Source organism: Hydra vulgaris, chromosome 02 (assembly GCF_038396675.1).
Source record: "Hydra vulgaris chromosome 02, alternate assembly HydraT2T_AEP".
NCBI lineage: Eukaryota > Metazoa > Cnidaria > Hydrozoa > Anthoathecata > Hydridae > Hydra > Hydra vulgaris.
Window position 1 is genome coordinate 55,364,471 of NC_088921.1, and position 19,316 is coordinate 55,383,786.

Sequence of the window (19,316 nt, forward strand, 5' to 3'; positions counted from 1 at the left end):
TGTTCTTAACAAACACATAATTTCGGCTTTCGGCAACTATTTCAAGTTAAACTGTTAATTGAATAAGAGGATTTATCAATACCTATAGTAATAGTAGTAAATTAACTTACGAAGAAGGTTCATCTTGTTTGTTTTGACGAGGCTACCATCAGGTAATCCCAACGGCCATGGGATAGGACTCAAAGAATAACATAGTACTTGTTTCAAAGTTAGACCTTCTCTACCACATGCAATAACTAGCAATCTTCCAAATATACTTCGTTCGGCTGATATAGTGAATGATTTCTCTTTAAGGCAAAAAAAAATTTTCAAATTTAAATTGTTAAATGTTTGCAGACAACACATTTTGATGGGAACATAAAAAGAAACTGTTGAAGATTGAATGCGTTCTCTAAAGAACCTTTGGAACTCTGCTTCCTCGATGGATTGTGCATTCAATAAATTATCTTTTAACTCATCAGGTGCTTCTATTCCAGAACAAATATTTACCAAAGAATCTCTTTGCTTAAAAGGATCCCAATTTGTCATTAGTATCAAAGCTCTCTCTACACATCCGTTGTTGAAATCTTTTTTTGATGGTTTACCATCTTTTGGTGTTTGTTTTTTGGTTGTGATTCCCATGTTGTTTTTCAAAATTGAAATACATTTTGAAACAGTATGACTTGTAAGTACCCTGCGTTGAATGGTTCCTTCAGACGTACTATAACTTTTTATTCCCCCTTGGCATTTCTGATCACGATTAATAGTTTGCTAAATGCATTGGTCAGATGGAACTTTGTTAAACGTACCGCTCGTTCTTCTTACGGAGAAGTTTCCATCCCTGTTTTCAAAACGATAATAAGTTATAAAGATTTAACTTAAAACTACTTTTAAAACTAAAATTTGTTGAAATCCAAACGTTTTTTTTGAGTACAAGCATACATAAACTGTTGATAAATACTTGGATGAGTTTTAGGAAGTTGCATCATTTCGGCCCAATAGAAAGTTAAGAAGCGAGAATAATTCGGACGATCATATGCAAAAAACCACGGTAGCATTTGGCGTGTTGCCTCCAAATAAAGAATCCAGTTACCAACCTTCGTTGAACGGAGCAAAGCAAAAAAAATATTTAACATTTCAATAAACGAAAACCAAAAAGCGGAAGTTGGTCCGGAAATATCAATATCTTTTAACACATTTGAGTGATCATCTAAAGTTTTGAAGAAATCATCATCAAACAACGATTTAAAATTGTCATAATTTGTCTAGAAATAATAAAAGTACAATTTTAATATCATCATTAAATTCACAGACACAAAGTATACTTAGGCAAATTTATTTACCTCCTTTAAAAGTTAATGAACTCAGGTCAGGAAGAGAAGTTATTCAACGAGGAAAGATTGTTTTCAACTAACCAACTTTCAAAATATTTTATCCTCAGCTGGGTTAGTGCATTATACAAATATTGATAAATTCGAACGGCACGGTTATATTGCTTTCCCTTCAAAATACGCTCCAATGAACTTTTACCTTAAAAATATATAAAAAATATCTTTAGTACTTCGACCTTCTTTGGTCAAAAAAAATCTGCTGCAATATTTGCTACGTAATATAATGTCAATAAAATTTAAAAAGATAAAGAAACCACTCACCGGCTATATCAGCTTCAATTATCCAGTCTTGTAATCCGGCATCATTAAATCTTTTGCTAATAACAGCTAGAAAAATACAAGATGTGTGAAATGCACCCATTCGGAGGACAATAAAACATTTAAGATCAATATGACTAGGGTTCATCAGGATTTCCACCGCTTTTGCATATATCGCTTGATCCATAACAACGTCAGTTTCTAAGAGACCAAGATTCTTGGCTTTAGCTTTGGACTGGAGCAGAACTTCAAGCACTGTGCTCAAGTTTGTAGACGATGAGTTAATAGCAGGAAGATAGCTAATAGTGTGGATGTCTTCTGATATCCTTTTAGGTGTAATTAGGTAGTTAAACCCAGTCCAACTTGGGATATCATTAGAAAAATGATATAGTAAGGTCGAAAAGAAATCCAGCTTCTCTGAAACTGCCAGTAACTTACTGTCTAACGATAACGCGTTTGTTTGACGTAGGTAATCTGGTTCTTCTCGATTATGCTTTACGTACAGAGGCAACTCTTTCTCAATTGCTTTAAAAGATCTTTCTCTTTTTCTTGAAATTATTTCGTTAACCTCGTTTTTGTGTACTTGACCAATATTTTGTAACTGAATGACAATACCATTTGTGACGTGCATAGAAGTTCCTTTTAAAGTTTCAGGATTTATGTGGTTGTTGTCCTAAACGAAGGTCACAAATTTTGAGGGCTGAGAACAGAAGGACAAAAACTTTTAAAAATTTGATTTTGCTTTGCATTTTGTGCAAGAAATGTTTCTAAATAATTTACTTCATCATAGGAAATTCTATGTCCTAATTTACTTAGCCATTTCGCTAACTCTTTTGATCCAGTTTTCCGTTTGGTACTTAACCCTAATAACACGTGTTTAGAGCATCGATGATGGCCGTTTGTTACGTTATAAATAACATCTTCACAAAGAGAGTTTACTTTGACAATTCCTCTTTTACTAACTCTGGCACGAAATAGAATTTTTGCAAAAAGTTGATGCAGAAGAGGTGGAATTTCAGTTTTAACTCTTAGTAACTCGTCTTCATTAGGAGGCCATTTAAAGTATGTTTTTTTCATAGACAAAACCTCCCTGTGAATCTCTTTTGCGACATGATCGATAAGCTGTTCAATCGGTTTTGGATTATTCTTTTTATCTAGATTCTCATTGTTTTTAAAAAAACTTCAATAATTTTTCCCTTCTCAATAGTATCGTTATATAAGAAAGAATAGCCGTATTTTGGTGACCACAACTGAACAGACCCGCCGAATTCTGCAACTACAGCATCCTGTAAAGTCCTTCTATCTGGAATCTTTGTTCTATCTGTGCAGTTTTCTTTGTAAAATTCAAATAGCTTACTTGTATGAATAATCTCTAAATTGTCTAATACGTGTTCTTTCACATAGTCGAAGAGCAAACGCATAATTGCATTTTCTGTTGTAAAAAAAAGGAGTTTTTTGGGGTCTTGTATATTTAAGGTAACAAGACCGATGATAATATAACTCTAAGGAAATTATGGTTTGTCATTCTGTACCCGATATACTAGCCATGAGTCGTGGGTTGTCAGCTTTATTTACAGCGTTTTCTTTTAACACGTTTGCTGTACTTTCCGTTACGCATTTTGTAAGTGTTTCATATCCGTTCCTATCTTTATTAGTCTTATTGCAATAGCAAATGCAACATTCTTCATCTGCAATAATTTTTCCTAAAACAAGGGAATTATTTTAACTTTGAAGTAGTACATAAAACAATAAAAAAAGTGAAAACTGAGGGTAATATTATTTGCTTTGCAATTCCCGCCCAAGGGTTTTTTAATTTACCTGATCTATCTCTTTTCCGAGCTGAGATTATGCGCTTAGATGAGGATGCATTATCCACGCCTACATTCTCGTTGACTTTTTCTGCTCTACTTTTTCGATGTTGTAGAATTTTTAATGTTTTTATATTTACATACTTATCGTAACATCTTTGATGGAACAAGAGAGTTGTTGGGCACGTATCAGGTAGAATGTTTATGATTTTAAAGTCATTTCGAATTTGACTATAGTAAGAAAAATATTATTATCATATCCATGCTATTTATTGTTTTTACCGTACCATTTTTTTTTAGGTATATATAAAGAAATAAATTGAGTTGGACATTTAGTTTGTGACTTACCAGGCATTCTTCACTTTCGCAAGCGCATTTTCAGTAAAACCCCGCAGTTTGTTATTATTATGAGCAACTTCTCCTTGATTAAGTATGCAAGCATTTTTAATTTCTTTGTTAGGAACTAAATTAAGATGCTGTGTTTTTTTGCTACTCGCCATTATTTACTTTAATATTAATAAATAAATAAAAATAAATAAAACACGTTTTTTTAGTAAACAGTTTTTAAAAAGTAAACATTTTTTAACGTAAACAAATAACGGGAACAAAAATATCTTTTTTAGATTTATTACATTACAACTATTTTATTATTTTAATACAATATTAAAAAAATTATAAAAAAATTTATTTTTAAATAGGTTTATGAAACTTTGATTAAATAGATTTGAATAATTATATTTAAAACATTTAATTTTACATATTGTTAACCCCCTGTCAATAATTTGTAAAAACTAAATCAATGCTTTTCGGTATTGGATTTATAAACAACATGGCGGTTAATTTATACTTGAAATTCTTTCAATAAGTTGCATTTATTTTTGTCTCTAACTAAAGTTATAAGCAATTTCCAAGTGGCACGTAAAAATTTTTAAACTTCTTAAGTTACAAGGAACAAGTCTATATAAAAATTATAATGTCCACTCAAAATGTTTAGTTTTCCTTTTTTTTTTACATGTAGCGACCAGACTAAAAGTAGAAGAATATTCAAATAAATTTTGAGAAATAAGTTTTTATTCCCAAGTTCTTCGCAGTAACGAAAATATCTTTTTTTTAAATGCTCAAGTATATTCAAATAAACATTTTTATAATAATTTCAATAGAATTACAAGTATCATTACAATTAGAATTTACATGTCATATATGTTTATGGATAACAAATGAAAAGTTACGCTACTAAAACTTTTATAAAAACTCCATTTTTTTAAGCTAAGTTTTGATTTTTTAAACATAATGATTTTTAAACATAGATCACGACATAAAAAATAAGCTGTAACATAAGAGTTTGTTTATATAAAAATGCTTTCAGTCTACAAGTAAATATTTTGAGTAAGATAAATAAATATTTCCAAACAATTACTAGATAACTGTTATACAAGGTAACTTTTATTATATTGTGTATACCAATATGACTAAACTAGCCATATTGGTACACTTAGCCACATATATGTACACATCACAAACTCAAAATTACAAAATAAAAATTTATTGGTATCCATTAAAATAAAAACATTTAAAAGTTTATCCACTTCTTAATTTTTCATTAACAAACAATGACAGATCACTGCCACCTCTTGACAACGGCACATCGTCATTAATACCCATAACTACACGTTGTAAAAAATGTAAAACATGTCTGCACTCTGGCGCATATTCAATATCGATAACGAATTATAGTTTCAGTAAACGGTCTACTGCACTCAACATGCCATTTCTAATAGGAATAACATTATCTTCTATAAAAATAAAGGACTAAATCAAGTTGCCTCGAGCCCCTAGTGAAATAACAAATGGATGCATGAAAGAGGTATGTCTGTTTGCATCAATTATAGTCTCCATAGCTGTAGTGTCCTTTGTAAAAACAAAAATAATTAAGATACAATATAGAAGCGAAATTATTATTGATCTAGTTTATAGCACATACCATTTAGCTAGAAATATTAAACTTAAAAACAAAAAACTTACAGGAAAGATTTGAATAAAGTGAGCTGCAACTTCAGCTGTAGACGGTCAATCCTTATTTCTAGGAGGCACGTGAAGAATGTACGGAAGCAAGTGAAATGCAAATTCCATATTTCGATCTTTGATTTTTAAAAACATTTAAAAATTCAAACAGTACATATTTCAGAATAAAGAAAATAGTTTTAAATAGTTAGTGAAAGTTATAAAATATAAAAACAGTAATTAAAGAAGACGATGTGACATACCACTTGAAGATATTAGTTGGTTGTCAAGCTCTAAAAGTAGTTGCTTAGCCATTGGATTCGCCTTTCTACGAGCCCAAATAATAACATGAGGAGCCATATTCTCCCATTGCATAGGCAAATCTTGAGCATTTTCAAATGTTCCTGTAAACTCTCTCTGAAACTAATATAATGATAATTAAGAGTCCTTAAATATTTCTCAAACAAAAAATCAATTTTACTCTAGTAATACTCCAATAGCAGTAATCCAAGACATTAGGATATACATTACAAATGTAAAAAACAAAACTACTTACATCAAATCCTAAATCTTTAAATGGGGGAAATTTCCGAATAAACTCATGAAAAGGCGGTTTTGATGACATAATCCAGTTTCTTCGTGATGTTCTAGTTTTTTCAAGAATAAATTGTTTTCGATCATACTGAATGTCATCAAATGACAACTCACTCATAATGTTTCGCTCTTCATTTGAAAAAAGAATTAAAAAAATAGTTAAGCATCATTTGTTGTATATATAAGCATGACTTACAGTTTTATTAGGCTTACCTGCAACATCAAAAGTTGTTGGGGAAATGGATTTTCATTTTCGAGTAGCTTGGGCATGGACACCATCAAACTTCCTAATTGTTTTCAGCCGCTCCTCGATATGTCCATGAGGTGTTGTTTTCTTTTTTTTGCCATTCACTTCAACTTCCTTATAAGCGCAATAGTAATTTTCCTATATATTTAAATAAGAATAATGCAGTTTAAACAGCAAAGAAACTAATTACATTTAGATAACAAAGTTAAATAACATACATATCCTAGAGGTCCACCAGAGTGCAGTTTAGGAAAAGCGTTAATGATTGACATAGCAAGATTTGTTTTTGTTGCTCTCGATGGATACCTAAAGTAAATACATAATAAAGTAATAATAAGAACCATAATATTTAAAAAATGTTATAGATTTAAGTTAAACAGATAGATTTCCTACCTGGTTACTTAGCATGATTCACCAACTTAACATTTATTTATTCTGTTCATTTTTTTATATAATCTTATTATAAAAAAATGTTTGAAAAAATTTACTATGCATAAAATATTCAGAAATAAAAGGATATTTAGAGCAAACTGTAAAATATCATGTAATGACTTACAAGTTTCCAACTTTATTGACCATAATGTTGACAAGAATATGAACCATTTTAAATCTGTACTTAAGTAACATTCCAGTTGTGTCATATTCAACAATGACAATTTTACCTGTCTGATGCTCATCAAGCAATTTACGAATATCCTAAAAAAGAAGAAATTTTTTGAAAATATTTTCAGAAACTAAAATTAGTCCTTATAGTTTTAAAAAACAGTTAAAAATTAAATTAAAAAATTGCAAATTTGATATTGTCTATTCGAAGTACTGGAGTATGAAGAACATCGCTATCACGTGAATATGTTGAATCTGAAAAGGAATTGGAATTTGATATATAACTAGTCTGATTAAGTGAAACATGGTTATTTGCAATAGTGAAATCAGTTTGTGAATAATCTGTCTGCACATAATCTGTGGATTGTTCCTAAAACATAACAAATAATTCAATTTACTTAAATTTACATATTGCTATACTTTCAAAATTACTAAAAATAGCTCTCTCTTTTTATATATATATATATATATATATATATATATATATATATATATATATATATATATATATATATATATATATATATATATATATATATATATATATATATATATATATATATATATATATACAGCCCTCAGAATTAAGGTTGGCATGCTGACCTAGACTAATAGCTTCCCAGGTCAGCCATTATTTATCGACCTTGTTTCTATCTTTTATGGTGAAACCTTTGTAAAAATATGTTTTCCCCTATTTAAAACAGTTAAAGGTCTGCATTTTATTTCCGACTAATTTTATTTTTCTAATTCTAAGGGTTTTATGTATTTTATGTTTTATGTATGTAACTATATCTATAATAAACGGATTGTTTTTGCCATAGAACTTTTCAGAAAATATTAAACTACGTATAATAAATATTTACAATATGGCCAGATATTTCATGGGGTAGGTATAGAAAGTTATCTTGACATAGTTGATGATTCAAAATAATATGCATGAACTGGCAATTTATTTTCAAACAACGCACTGCATTAAGAGGTTTGTAATCTATTATGTCACATGTTCTTATACATAGTTTTTGGTTATCTAGTAAACAACAATAAGATAAAGATAGATTGCAATATTTGTGGACAACCCACTTTGTTGTGAAAAAATACACAACTTCACTATGAACAAAAATCTGGTCAATGTGAGCAAAACTTGGTTCACCATCACTATTAAAATCATAAAGAATTGTTTCACATGATCTGTATTTCTGGCCCAATATGGTAACACAATCAACAGCTAAAACTTCACTTTCTTCACCAATAAAGGGAATAATAAGATTTTTGTTCTCTTATTCTGAAACTAAAAACACTTCACCATTTTTTACATCAGCAATGGTTTTTAGGGGACCATGAGTCATCCAAGCTAAGGCATGAGCAATTTGATGTCTCTTTGCAATTGAAAAAGAAATGTTCTGAAAATTGCAAACAATATGAGCTAATCTTTTTGAAAAATTATGTTTGGCTTTATATCTTATAACAATCATGTGAAGAAGAGGTCCACTTCGTTTTATAATAGTTCCATAATGAATCACTCTGTGATGCTTATAAAGAAGTTTTTTCTCAGGATAACATTCTTTCATCAATGAATGATGTTCCATTACTAGCTCCTCAATATATGTGATTTGTAAACAATTTAAATTTGGAGATAAAATTACATCACACAATTGTTTTAAGATTTGGTAAAGTTTCCACTTTTGTGTATCTACTTTATCAATAACATCAGACAAAATAAGTGGCAAATACATAAACAGTGTAAGCATCTGAGTAGAGCGTTGACCTAGTAAAGAGTCAGTACTTTTCATGCGTGACTCATTAATAGTACTAGGTTTTGAGCTGCAGACAATACCATAATCCATAAACTTAATGCGCCTATTCAGTTCTGTAATGGACATACATTTGACATCATATAACACATGATAAAGAAACAATTTAACTTCACACGGAATAACTCCTTCAAAAATATCATGCATTATGTCTGCAGAATCATTTGAAGCAGGATGATAATAAGGCAGTTCAGTTAAACAACTAAACCGTTTAATTCCACAATTCTTATTAGAAATTTCCCCACTTTGCATCTGGTGAACTTGAGAGTTGTATAAAATATCGGTTCTTAGAGCTTGTTTGTCTTCTTTAAAAACATGCTGGATGTCAACTTTTGATATCATACACATGTCACATGGAAATGAAACAGTGCTGAAATTTTCCATATATCCTAGTATAGAGTGCAGACCTAAATTGTCTCCAACAATTTGAGTTAGCAAACATCTAAAGTTAGTTTTTTTGCCATCCATAAAAATATCAAATCCTTTGTCATGAAGTTTTTGCAATTCATTTACGATCACTTTTATCACTGGCTCTGCTGAATATTTCTTTATGTCTATTGCATGAGTTAATGCTAACATATGAATATTGTTTAAGGATGAGTTTGCTGCGTGAGGAAAGTTCTTTATCATAAAATAAAAAGCACCAAGTTTATGAATGCCTGTTTTTGATCCAAGTGGATTTGTGGTCTCTACTTCATCAAAGTATATTTGAATAAACAAAGGGAAATTTTTAGGAAATTTAAATTTAGCATATGCCATTAACTTTTTACCATTTTCACCACAAAACCAATCTTCAACAAATTCAAAATTAGATACTTGCTCCACTTTTAACATACTCATAGTTTTTGGCTGTAGCAACACAAGCTTTATTGTGCTTTCAATAGGTATGTAATAAAACAAATCTTTTACTTTGACTTGTATTTGCTTTTTAGTCTTTCTGTCACGTTTTGTATCCCATCGTTCACCCATTGAATGTGGTACTGGTTCAACGTAAAGACCTTTATTTTTCAAGTATGATAATATTCGATGTTGCGAATCAATTCCACTAAAAGGTGTTTTCCATCTGTTAAACTCTTCTGTTAAGTTGTCTAGTTAAGTTTGTATGCTTCTGTTAAGTTGTCTGTTAAGTTTGTATGCTTCTCACACCTACATGTTTCCAGTACTGAAACTGTTTTACCTAGTAAATAACTAAGTATGTCTTCAATTAGGTTTTGCGAACAGTTCTTAACAAACTCTGAAGTACTTAAAGGAATAGAACTGGAAGACATTAAAGCCATAATAAATTTTAATGCTGCTTGTGATATGCCATTCTCATCAACAATAGGTGAGGCAACATCTTTAATATTTTTCTCGAATCCTTTGTCTATTTTAATTTTACTTTTACCTTCAGAATTAGGTGTTACTGGATTTTCACGTTTTATGTTAAATGTTCGATCAATATTAACTACAAAACCGGTATGATCTTTATTTATATGTTTTCTTAGCATATTATATGTAGTAAACAATCGTATACAACCACCGACATTACACCGTAGTTGACAAGGCTCAAATAAAAGATGAACATTTCTCAAGTGATTTATGTAACAAGCAACAGTTGAAAAATCTTTGGGGCAAAGGTAACAACACATTGACATCCTTAAAAAAAGTAAATAATAATATTAAGTTCACCTTTTGTGCTGCAATGAGAGACTGTAGCTTTATTGCTTGACCCATTTTTATTCCAATACAATGAAACAAAACAGAGTTCATTTGCAAAAATGCATCTCCGTCAGTATCTTCACCTTTAAATATTAAGTTTACGAAAGATAACATTTTCAAAGTTATTAGTTAACTAGTTAAATTTATGTAGTAAATACTTACTCGACAATTTCGCTGTCGTTTCCACAAAAATTCCTTTTGAAATCAAATGATTAATTAACTCTTGAGTGTTTAAATTTTTTAACATTACCGAGCACATTCTTTTAAAAAGCGAAAAATTAAGATTAAAAGTTCAGGTTTTTACAGGTTCGTGCGTTTTGTCTAAAGTTCAGGATTAATTTATATCAACAGTAACTGTTGATCTAAACTAATCCTGAACTGTTCAGGCAAAAGGTATCATGAGAAGGCAACGATCGAACTTTCAGTTGTTTCGCCTGAAGTTTCAGGCGTAAAAAATAATCTGAACAGTTCATGCAAATTTTACCGGAACTTTTTTAAGAGTGTAGTTGTTTTAATGACTTTTCCTGAAGTTGTAAAATATAGCTCCGTTTGAATTTAAAATAATATTTGATAAAATTTTTAAAAATCAAAGTTCTGAAATAGTCTTTTTTTGTTTTGTTTTAAAGTTTAAATAATTTTTCAAAACTTTTTTTGTATTGTTTGATTCATTTTATTATATTCTATTATGTATTTATTATATTATTATGTATTTTTATTATTATGTTATTTCATTATTCTCATTCTCATTTAATATTTTTTATCATTAAGAGAAAAACATGTCATCAACTACGAATAAGCGAAAAGGCCCGCAACTTCAGCAATAGAAATGGCTGTAAGGAAAGTGAATGCTGGCAACCAGTCCATCAATAAAACAGCGTTGTTGTTTGGAATATCAAGAGCCTATTTAGCAAAAGTGATTAAAAAGATTGGGAATACTGAGGATCAGTATGTGCATTGCCCAAATATAGGTAACAGGCGCATTTTTTCTAAACATCCAGAGGATTTATTAGTTTCGTAACTTAAAACTGCATCTAAAATGTGTCACGGTTTGACAAAAAAACAAACAAGGGAACTAGCTTTTCAGAATGCAGAGGCAAATAATATTTGTCCTGAAAAATGGAAGGGTGATAAAATAGCATCTGTTGAATGGCTTCGTGGCTTTATGATGAGGCACAAAAATTTGTCAGTCAGGAAACCTGAAAGCACATCTTTGTCCAGAGCAACAAGTTTCAACAAAACAAATGTTAACACATTCTTTGAAAAGCTAACCAGCATTTACAAAAAGTAAAGATTTCCATCACACATGATTTTTAATACGGATGAAACAGGATGCAGTACCGTTTCAGCTCCTCCAAAGATTATAGCTGCAAAGGGATCAAAACAAATAGGACAGGTTACATCAGCAGAATGAGGTACACTCGTGACTACTCTTTTTTTTTGTTAAGGCTGGAGGCGGTACTATACCTCCTGTGTTCATTTTTCCTCGAGTAAATTATAAGGATCACATGTTGAATAATGGGCTTTCTGGAGCATTGGGTTTATCACATGTTTCAGGATGGATGACTGAAAATAATTTTGTGAAAGCAATGGAACATTTTGTAAGCCATGTAAAACCAAGTGAAAAAAATCCTGCCTTATTAATATTGTTGGCTAGAGATGGCTAGAGATGCTTTTTTAGCCGCTTTCAGCATGATAAATATTACAAATAGATTTATCAAGACTGGCATTTACCCTTTAAATTCCAAAAACTTTTCTGACGATTTTCTTACATCTTACGTAACTGATAGACCTGAGCCAGTTTTTTTATGATGCTACTCCACAAAACTTGATATCCTCAACACAACTCAGCACTGTCCATATTGATACTCCAGATGCTTATTGATACTTCAGATGCTCCTGGAAACTCAAATGTTAAACCCACAAAAACAGATAGTTTGGCTAAAATAATAACATTGTCAGAATCTTTAATACAGCCATCAATATCACTGCAACAAGTTGTTATTCCTGAAATTGTAAGGCCTTATTTAAAATCAGGACCTAGAAAGAATTTAAAATCTAAGGATCGTAAAATGGCCTCTGCTATAATCACAGACACTCCTGAGAAAAATAAAATTGAAGAGAAAGAAACAAAAAAAAACCCTAAAAAAAGTGTTATTAAGAAGTTTAAAACAAAAAAATATACAAAAAAAAAAGTATGATTCCATTGATTCTAGTGGTACCATATCATTGCACAATGATGCAAGCTCCAAAGATAAAATAGATTTATCAGAAATAAAAAAACAGAATGTTTGTGAAGAGGATGATAAAAATCATTGTATTACATGTAATGGACAATATGGTAAGACCAACGATTTGACATCAGAACTATTTGCGCAAATGCTTGGAAATTGCCCTAAATTTTGTCAAAAATTATAAAAAGCGTAACTTCGAGCAATCGGCGCGAATACTTCTATCAAGAAAAAATATAAAATAAAAAATTTTTTTCATATAAATATGACCTCTACGCTACTCATAAGCCACTCAGCATAAAAAATGGTTGTCGAAAAAAAAGTTGTGGGATTGGCTGATAAACATGCCTGATTTATTCTTTATCTGAGACATGGTTTACTAAAATATCTGCTACTCAAATTGAATAACTACTCACTAGTAATGAAAAATCAACTGGTAACGGTGGAGGTGTTACTATCTACATCAAGCGTGATCTAGTTGCAAACAAGATATCTGAATGTCGTCTAAGAAAGAACTTAACCAACAGCAACTCCTAGCAAATATGGTGTGAAATTAAAATTGGCAACAAATTGTTATGAACTTTTCTGCAATAAATATGAAGAACTCAGCAAGCTCACTAATGTCTTAGACTACATCATAAATTAAAAGCGTACGGAGTCAATAGCAGTGTTCTTAAATGGATTGAGTAATTTTTAGCTAGTAGAAATCAGCGAATTATTTTAGGTGAACACTCAAGCGACTAGATCGATGCTTCAAGCAGAATTCCACAAGGTTCTGTACTTGGTCTAACATTATTCATCATCAATACAAACAATTTAATGAATAAGATGAAATCATTTCATAAAATTTATGCATATGACACTAAACTGTTACAAGAAATAAGACCTGAGTTTCACAGTGCTGATTGTCTGATTCTTCAAAATAATTTAAATATTGTCACAGAATGGTCAAAGAAATCGTTAATGAAAGTGAATGTTGCAAAATGTAAAACTATGCACCACTTTTATGGCAGTAGTAATCATTAATGAAGGATTGAAATCACTAACTGTTAAGACAACGGAAATTAAGAGAGATCTGTGTATCTTTATATCTAATGATTTAATATGGAATTAACACGTACAGGTTGCAACACGTAGAGCAAATAAGATACTTGGCCTATTGAAAAAATCATTTAGATCAAAAGATATAAAACTTTGGAGTAAACTATAGACTACGTATGTTAGATTTCACCTGGGATTTGCTATTCCGGTATAGTGTCCCTACGTAAAAGGTGACATCAAAGAAATTAAAAAAATTTAGCACAAAGGAACAAATGTACCCCATGATTTAATAGGGTTACCTCATAATGAGAGGCGTCGGAGTCTTAATTTTGCTACTTTAGAAACTCGCAGGCAACGTGGCAACTTGATCCAACAGTTCAAACTGGTTGGATCAAGAATTATGCTAATTGACGATCTCAAAACCGTTTTCACGGTTTTGAGATCGTCAATTGGCATAATTCACCAATTCGCAGATCACCATCTAACGTCCTATAGGACGCGCTATAATGCGTGAACTCACAAATAATAATGCCCGTCATAATTTCTACAGAAAATGTATTGGCAATGATTGAAATAACTTGCCGATAGCATGCAAGTTGGCTCCGTCAGTTAATGCGTTCAAAAATAGAATTAAAAAGTTTTTTTTTTTTTTCTACAGCTGCAAATAGTACATTTTTTACTAAAGATAAGCTGTTCGTTTATTAACTAATTCATGCTTTAGCACCTACAAATAATGCCGTTTAGATATTATAAATTAGAACTTATTTTATTATATAAAATAATATATATATTTTATATATAAAAATTAAAAACATAATTTATTTTCAATAGTTCTTTACGTTGAATGCAAATCGGAACAGTATTTTGGAACGGTACAGAACGGGAGTGATTAGAAATCGAAGCGAACAGACGTGTATTTTCCTACACCGTCTTTAAATTCTTATACAAATATGGAATACATTGTAAAAATAATTACTAACAAATTAGAAGAACACAAAAATCTATTCTCTAAGAAACATAGAAGTTGTTAAAAAAACAAGAAAAAAGTTTTGCATCGATAATGAGGGCAAACGTTAAAATATAATTAGACAGAATTGAAAAACTAGATGTTATTATAAATTATAAATCCACAAGTTTTAACTTTTCTGTAATAAATATTAATGAAAATATAAACCCCGATATTAATTTTTCCACGACACGCCAATGGATTGCTCAAATCACTATCAGGAGCGATTTATCTAATTTTTTTAGGTGCCCCAAGAAGTCTTTACGGTCTTATCACAGAGCATAGCGGAAGAGCATTTGAAAGAAAGTTTAGGCTTCCTTCCTTACCGATGGTTTAAAACTTGCCCAGAGAACGCGTTGATCTCTAGCTTTTAAGGCAACCAATGCTCTACGGCTGTTCTATATCTTTTATATGACTATATTACTTTACAAGAATCTACGTCTAGCTAACGTTATATCAGTTTAAATGAATTAGAAGGGTTTCTTTTTTAAAATGTTTATGACAAAAATTTATATAAAATTAGAATTCCCTACGTAAGCATTCGAAGCCCTTATAACAATTTTGAAAAACTTCTCAATTTGGTACAATTGGTTGACCCTAAAAACCACGTGAAAGTGGGAGAGCCTAGAACTTTTTTCTTGAGACAAATAATTTTTTTATTATTATTGTTATTGACAGATAAGCCTAAATGGGGTTCTTCCTGATAGGTATGGTTTTATAAGTCTCTCATGTGTTCTTTTTCTAGAATATTAAAGTTAACTACTTTTTGCGCCATGCACCCCAAAAACCGCAATAACTAAACTGGTTGTAATTTTGGAGCTGTTAAGAATTATAACCTGATTTTTTAAAGAAAGTTGTTATAATATATTGCACTTAGAGTGATTGCATCACTGCTAGCTTATATTTTGAGGAACACTTCAAATGTACCATAAAAACCACATCATACGTACCCCAAAAATCATGTTGGTAACTTAATAAATTTGGAAAAGATTTAAAGTTATTTAACAAAGTATTTGTATAGTTTTTTCTAAGTTTCTAATTGTCATTAATAAAAAAGTTTAATTTTTTTATGTTAATCTACTGCGTAGATACTACCATTGAAGCATATTATGTTTTTATGTTTGTACGTCATTTTAAAGTTTCGTTTATTATACTTATAGTGTTTATTAATAGTAAGTAAAATGAAACCTCTCCAATGAAAACATCTCCGCTACATTTGCGTATAAACAAAGTAAGAAATCTTGGTACAAAAGCTGATGCCATTGTTGCCGAAAACATATTAATGAGAGAAATAAGCAGCTAGAAGCTGCTATAAATTGGTGCAATGAATGAGAGTGAACAAGCAGTGTTAATGACTGGTATGTTTCCTTTTATTAAAGATAAAGACACAATCAACAGGCGATTAGATGGAAAAGTAACTTATGAACAAGGAAGAGGTTATTCTACTATACTTATAGAAGATGATAGGCATGTATTTTTCGTTTCATAAAAAAATAAGAAAAGCTCTTTACAAGCACTTAACAAACAGGAGTTAACCAAGTTAATTCTAAATGTGCTACCTATCATTTAATGCTTGAGCTGGACTGGAAAAAAGTTAAAGTAAAATTGTTTAATCTACAATTATCCTATGAAATTACCTAAATAGGACAATCAGAACTATTTTTATATATTTTTTTTTTAATTCTTTTCATATAACTTCTTATTAATTATATATATATATATAATTTTATATAATCTTTTTTATTAAATCAGACTATTCTTTTTATATATAACGGTCCTCATATATAACGGTCCCATATATAACGGTCTTTTTATATATAACGGTCCTCTTTTATAGAATAAGTCGACCATTTTGGCTACGTTTTAATGCTAAATATAGCAGTCTTACAATCATTTAGGTACCAGTATCAAATTTTTATAAATAAGTATCAATGTACTTTTTAAACTACACATATTTCCAAGCAATAATATATTTCAGATTTCCTTGCTAAAGAGCTAGTAGAAGTTGGTTTTATGGTAAGAGATAATTGAAGCAGAGGTTTGGAATAGCGCTGATCTAACCAAATATTTAATTGTGATGAAACACCCCAATTTATTAAATAGGGGGGGGGGGTGATGGTTTCAATTCTGGATTATTTTATGCTGGCAAAGGAATGCATGTCAAAGAATGTATAGAGAAAATAGAGAATGTGTCACAGTTCAATCATTTGTTTTCAGATATGCAATAATATATGTTAATTAAGTAAAATGTATATATAATAATAACGAGTGGGGAGTAAAGAATGAGACAAATTTCATATCAATTTTTAAGTAGATACTAAAAAAATTATATGTTTATTTTATATATTAATTCAATAAAGAAAGAAAACTCTTTAATATTAAAAATGTTTATTTAAAATTATTATTTCTTGATTTTGTTCAATAGCAAAAACTCGAGACCTGAATAAACCTTTCAATCGAATCTCAGATATTTTTCAAGGGTATTTATTTAAGAACTTCTTTTATTTTTTTAACAAGCTCAATCTTGTTACTAAAAGATTTCGATTTCAAACGATCCTCCACTTTATTCTAAAAAAAATAATCTAAGGGATTAAGGTCTGGCGAGTTCGGCGGCCAGATTTTAGGTGGAATGTTTTCAATGCCCATGAGCTCAAGGTTTTCGATAGTTTGTTTGCTTGTGTGTGACGTGGTGCCATCTCGTTGGTAGATAAAACTATCTCAAATTAGTCGAATTCCTTCTTGTTTAACGATTTGTAGGACATTTGTAATGTAAAAATCAGAATTAAAGCTCATATTGTCTGGCTTAACTACTAATTTGGTTGGTCCATTAAAAGTGAGTCCTTACTACACCATGACTTTAAAAGCAAATTTATGTAGTGGATGAAGGCCAATGCCTTCGTTAGCAGCTTGTCTTGATTCAACATAAATTCTGTCATTTTGACGATTGTATTGCCCATCTTGATTGAATATCTTCTCATCTGAAAATAGGATTTTTCGGCAAGTAGGTTTAGTGAACAGATTTCTTATCCAATGAGAAAACGACTTTCTTTTTTCGATGTGAGCTGCAGTTAATGCAGGAACACGAATTTTTTTGTACGCTTTCAATTTTAAGTCCTTGTTAACTATTCTACGAACAGTTCGAGATGAACAACTTGCTTCTCTGGCAATTTTTCTAACTGACTTTTTTTTCTTGTTAGATACAAGATTTCGCCCCACTTTTGCGATGAATTGTTTTGTTCGAATGCTCCTTGGCCTTCCAGGCGAGGTTTTGGCTGAGATTCCAGATTTAAGTATACGATTGATCCATCTGTACACTGTTGCCCTAGATGTTTCTGTTTGTAATAAACTGTAGGTTTTTTGAGCCTTGAAACCTTGCTCTAGCCAAGATTTAATCATATTTTGGAAGATTAGATTTAGCGTCATAATTTTAACAAATTCTAAAGGCGAAATTTCAAAAGCTATAAAATTTTAAACAGGGTTTCATGATGTATAATAATATATAAAAACTTGGAATAATTTATTTGCAACATTACAAAATTAATTGACAAAATTTGTCTCATTCTTTATGCCCCATCCGTTACTTGCTTAAAATGATTTTTTTTATTTTAAGACAATATATGTATGTGCAGCAAATAAAATACTACATTTCTTTGTTACGACTTTAGAAAATGGGGTATCAAACCATGAATCGTTCTTGGCAGCATTGAAAGAATTTGATGTCTACCAAAATAAAAAAAATGTTAAGCAACCAATCATCATATTGTCAGATGAACATTGAGCAAGACAAGACGTTGGTGTTTTATCTTATCTTGAGTTTAAAAAAAGACAAATTTGAAAGAGCAGAAATCTGTAATAAAGAAGAGAAACAATTAATTAATAAAAGTTTCTTAACGTTATCTCCTTTAGGTTCTAAGGGAACTTAAAATGTAAACTTCTACGAGCTTCTGGCTTGAAGCAGTGTCAGACCTGTCTTAACGTAAAGAAGTCTGTTTGCAGCAAAGTAAATTGCAAGTAAATGGACGAAATCCAGCAATAATCTTATTAGCAGGTGTTAGAAAGAAATGATTAGAATATTTTAATAAGAAGTTTGTATAAACTTTGTGCAAACTTAGTGAAAAAGTTTAATTCTGGATAAGTTTTTTTTAATGCACGCCAAAAACTACATGCTCAAATGTACATTTTAAAAGTTTTTTTTACACGTTTCCTATCTACTTAAAATGCAAATGGTTTGATTTGTGTGTAAGTATATAAAAGATAAGTATGCTAGATTGGATATGAAAACTTAGTCTAAAAGACCACTATTTTAGAGCAATTAATCTTAAAATTTCCAAAAATTTTATTCATTTTTTTGTAAACGCTTGTAAAAAATTTTCTTTAATTGTAATCTTTGTTTTCTTCTATTTTAATTGTTGCTAGAACATCAATGTATCAAGAAATATTTCATTAATGGTTTTAAAATACCAATTTATTTTTTTATAGCAATATAACTGACCACGGTGTTTTTTAAAATTTTTATATTCCTCATTTTGTATTAATTTTGCAAAGGAATGATTTAACAGGAATGATTTAACTTTACATTCACGTATATAACTCATTTGCCACTTTTACTTGCCTTTCGTGCCAAATTATGTTTTCGGAATGATTTAGTATT

At 30.3% G+C, this 19,316-nt stretch overlaps 2 protein-coding genes across 2 annotated transcripts; both read right to left on the reverse strand.

The window, feature by feature from the left end:
* Positions 1–6,186: 6,186 nt before the first annotated feature.
* On the reverse strand, positions 6,187–10,326 carry LOC136076156 (uncharacterized). The gene is made up of 7 exons (XM_065789629.1): positions 9,870–10,326; positions 8,185–9,780; positions 7,850–8,121; positions 7,096–7,251; positions 6,835–6,974; positions 6,497–6,584; positions 6,187–6,416 (listed from the first exon to the last, which is right to left on the reverse strand). The coding sequence occupies exons 1-7, from the start codon at positions 10,324–10,326 to the stop codon at positions 6,279–6,281; spliced, it is 2,847 nt and encodes a 948-aa protein (XP_065645701.1). The 3' UTR covers positions 6,187–6,278.
* A 7,183-nt stretch (positions 10,327–17,509) lies between these two features.
* On the reverse strand, positions 17,510–18,061 carry LOC136076157 (uncharacterized). The gene has a single exon (XM_065789630.1). It carries the CDS (start codon positions 18,059–18,061, stop codon positions 17,510–17,512), a length of 552 nt encoding a protein of 183 aa, XP_065645702.1.
* Between the last annotated feature and the right edge of the window lie 1,255 nt (positions 18,062–19,316).

What these genes read in the sequence shown, in the direction of transcription:
- LOC136076156 (XM_065789629.1), bottom strand. Translation starts at nt 10,326, where the DNA reads ATGTCAATGTGTTGTTACCTTTGCCCCAAAGATTTTTCAACTGTTGCT. An exon ending in CATACTTAGTTATTTACTAG is followed by an intron (nt 9,781 to 9,869) that starts GTAAAACAGTTT and finishes AAACTTAACTAG; the next exon opens with ACAACTTAACAGAAGAGTTT. An exon ending in GCGATGTTCTTCATACTCCA is followed by an intron (nt 6,975 to 7,095) that starts GTACTTCGAATA and finishes CTTCTTTTTTAG; the next exon opens with GATATTCGTAAATTGCTTGA.
- LOC136076157 (XM_065789630.1), bottom strand. Translation starts at nt 18,061, where the DNA reads ATGATTAAATCTTGGCTAGAGCAAGGTTTCAAGGCTCAAAAAACCTAC.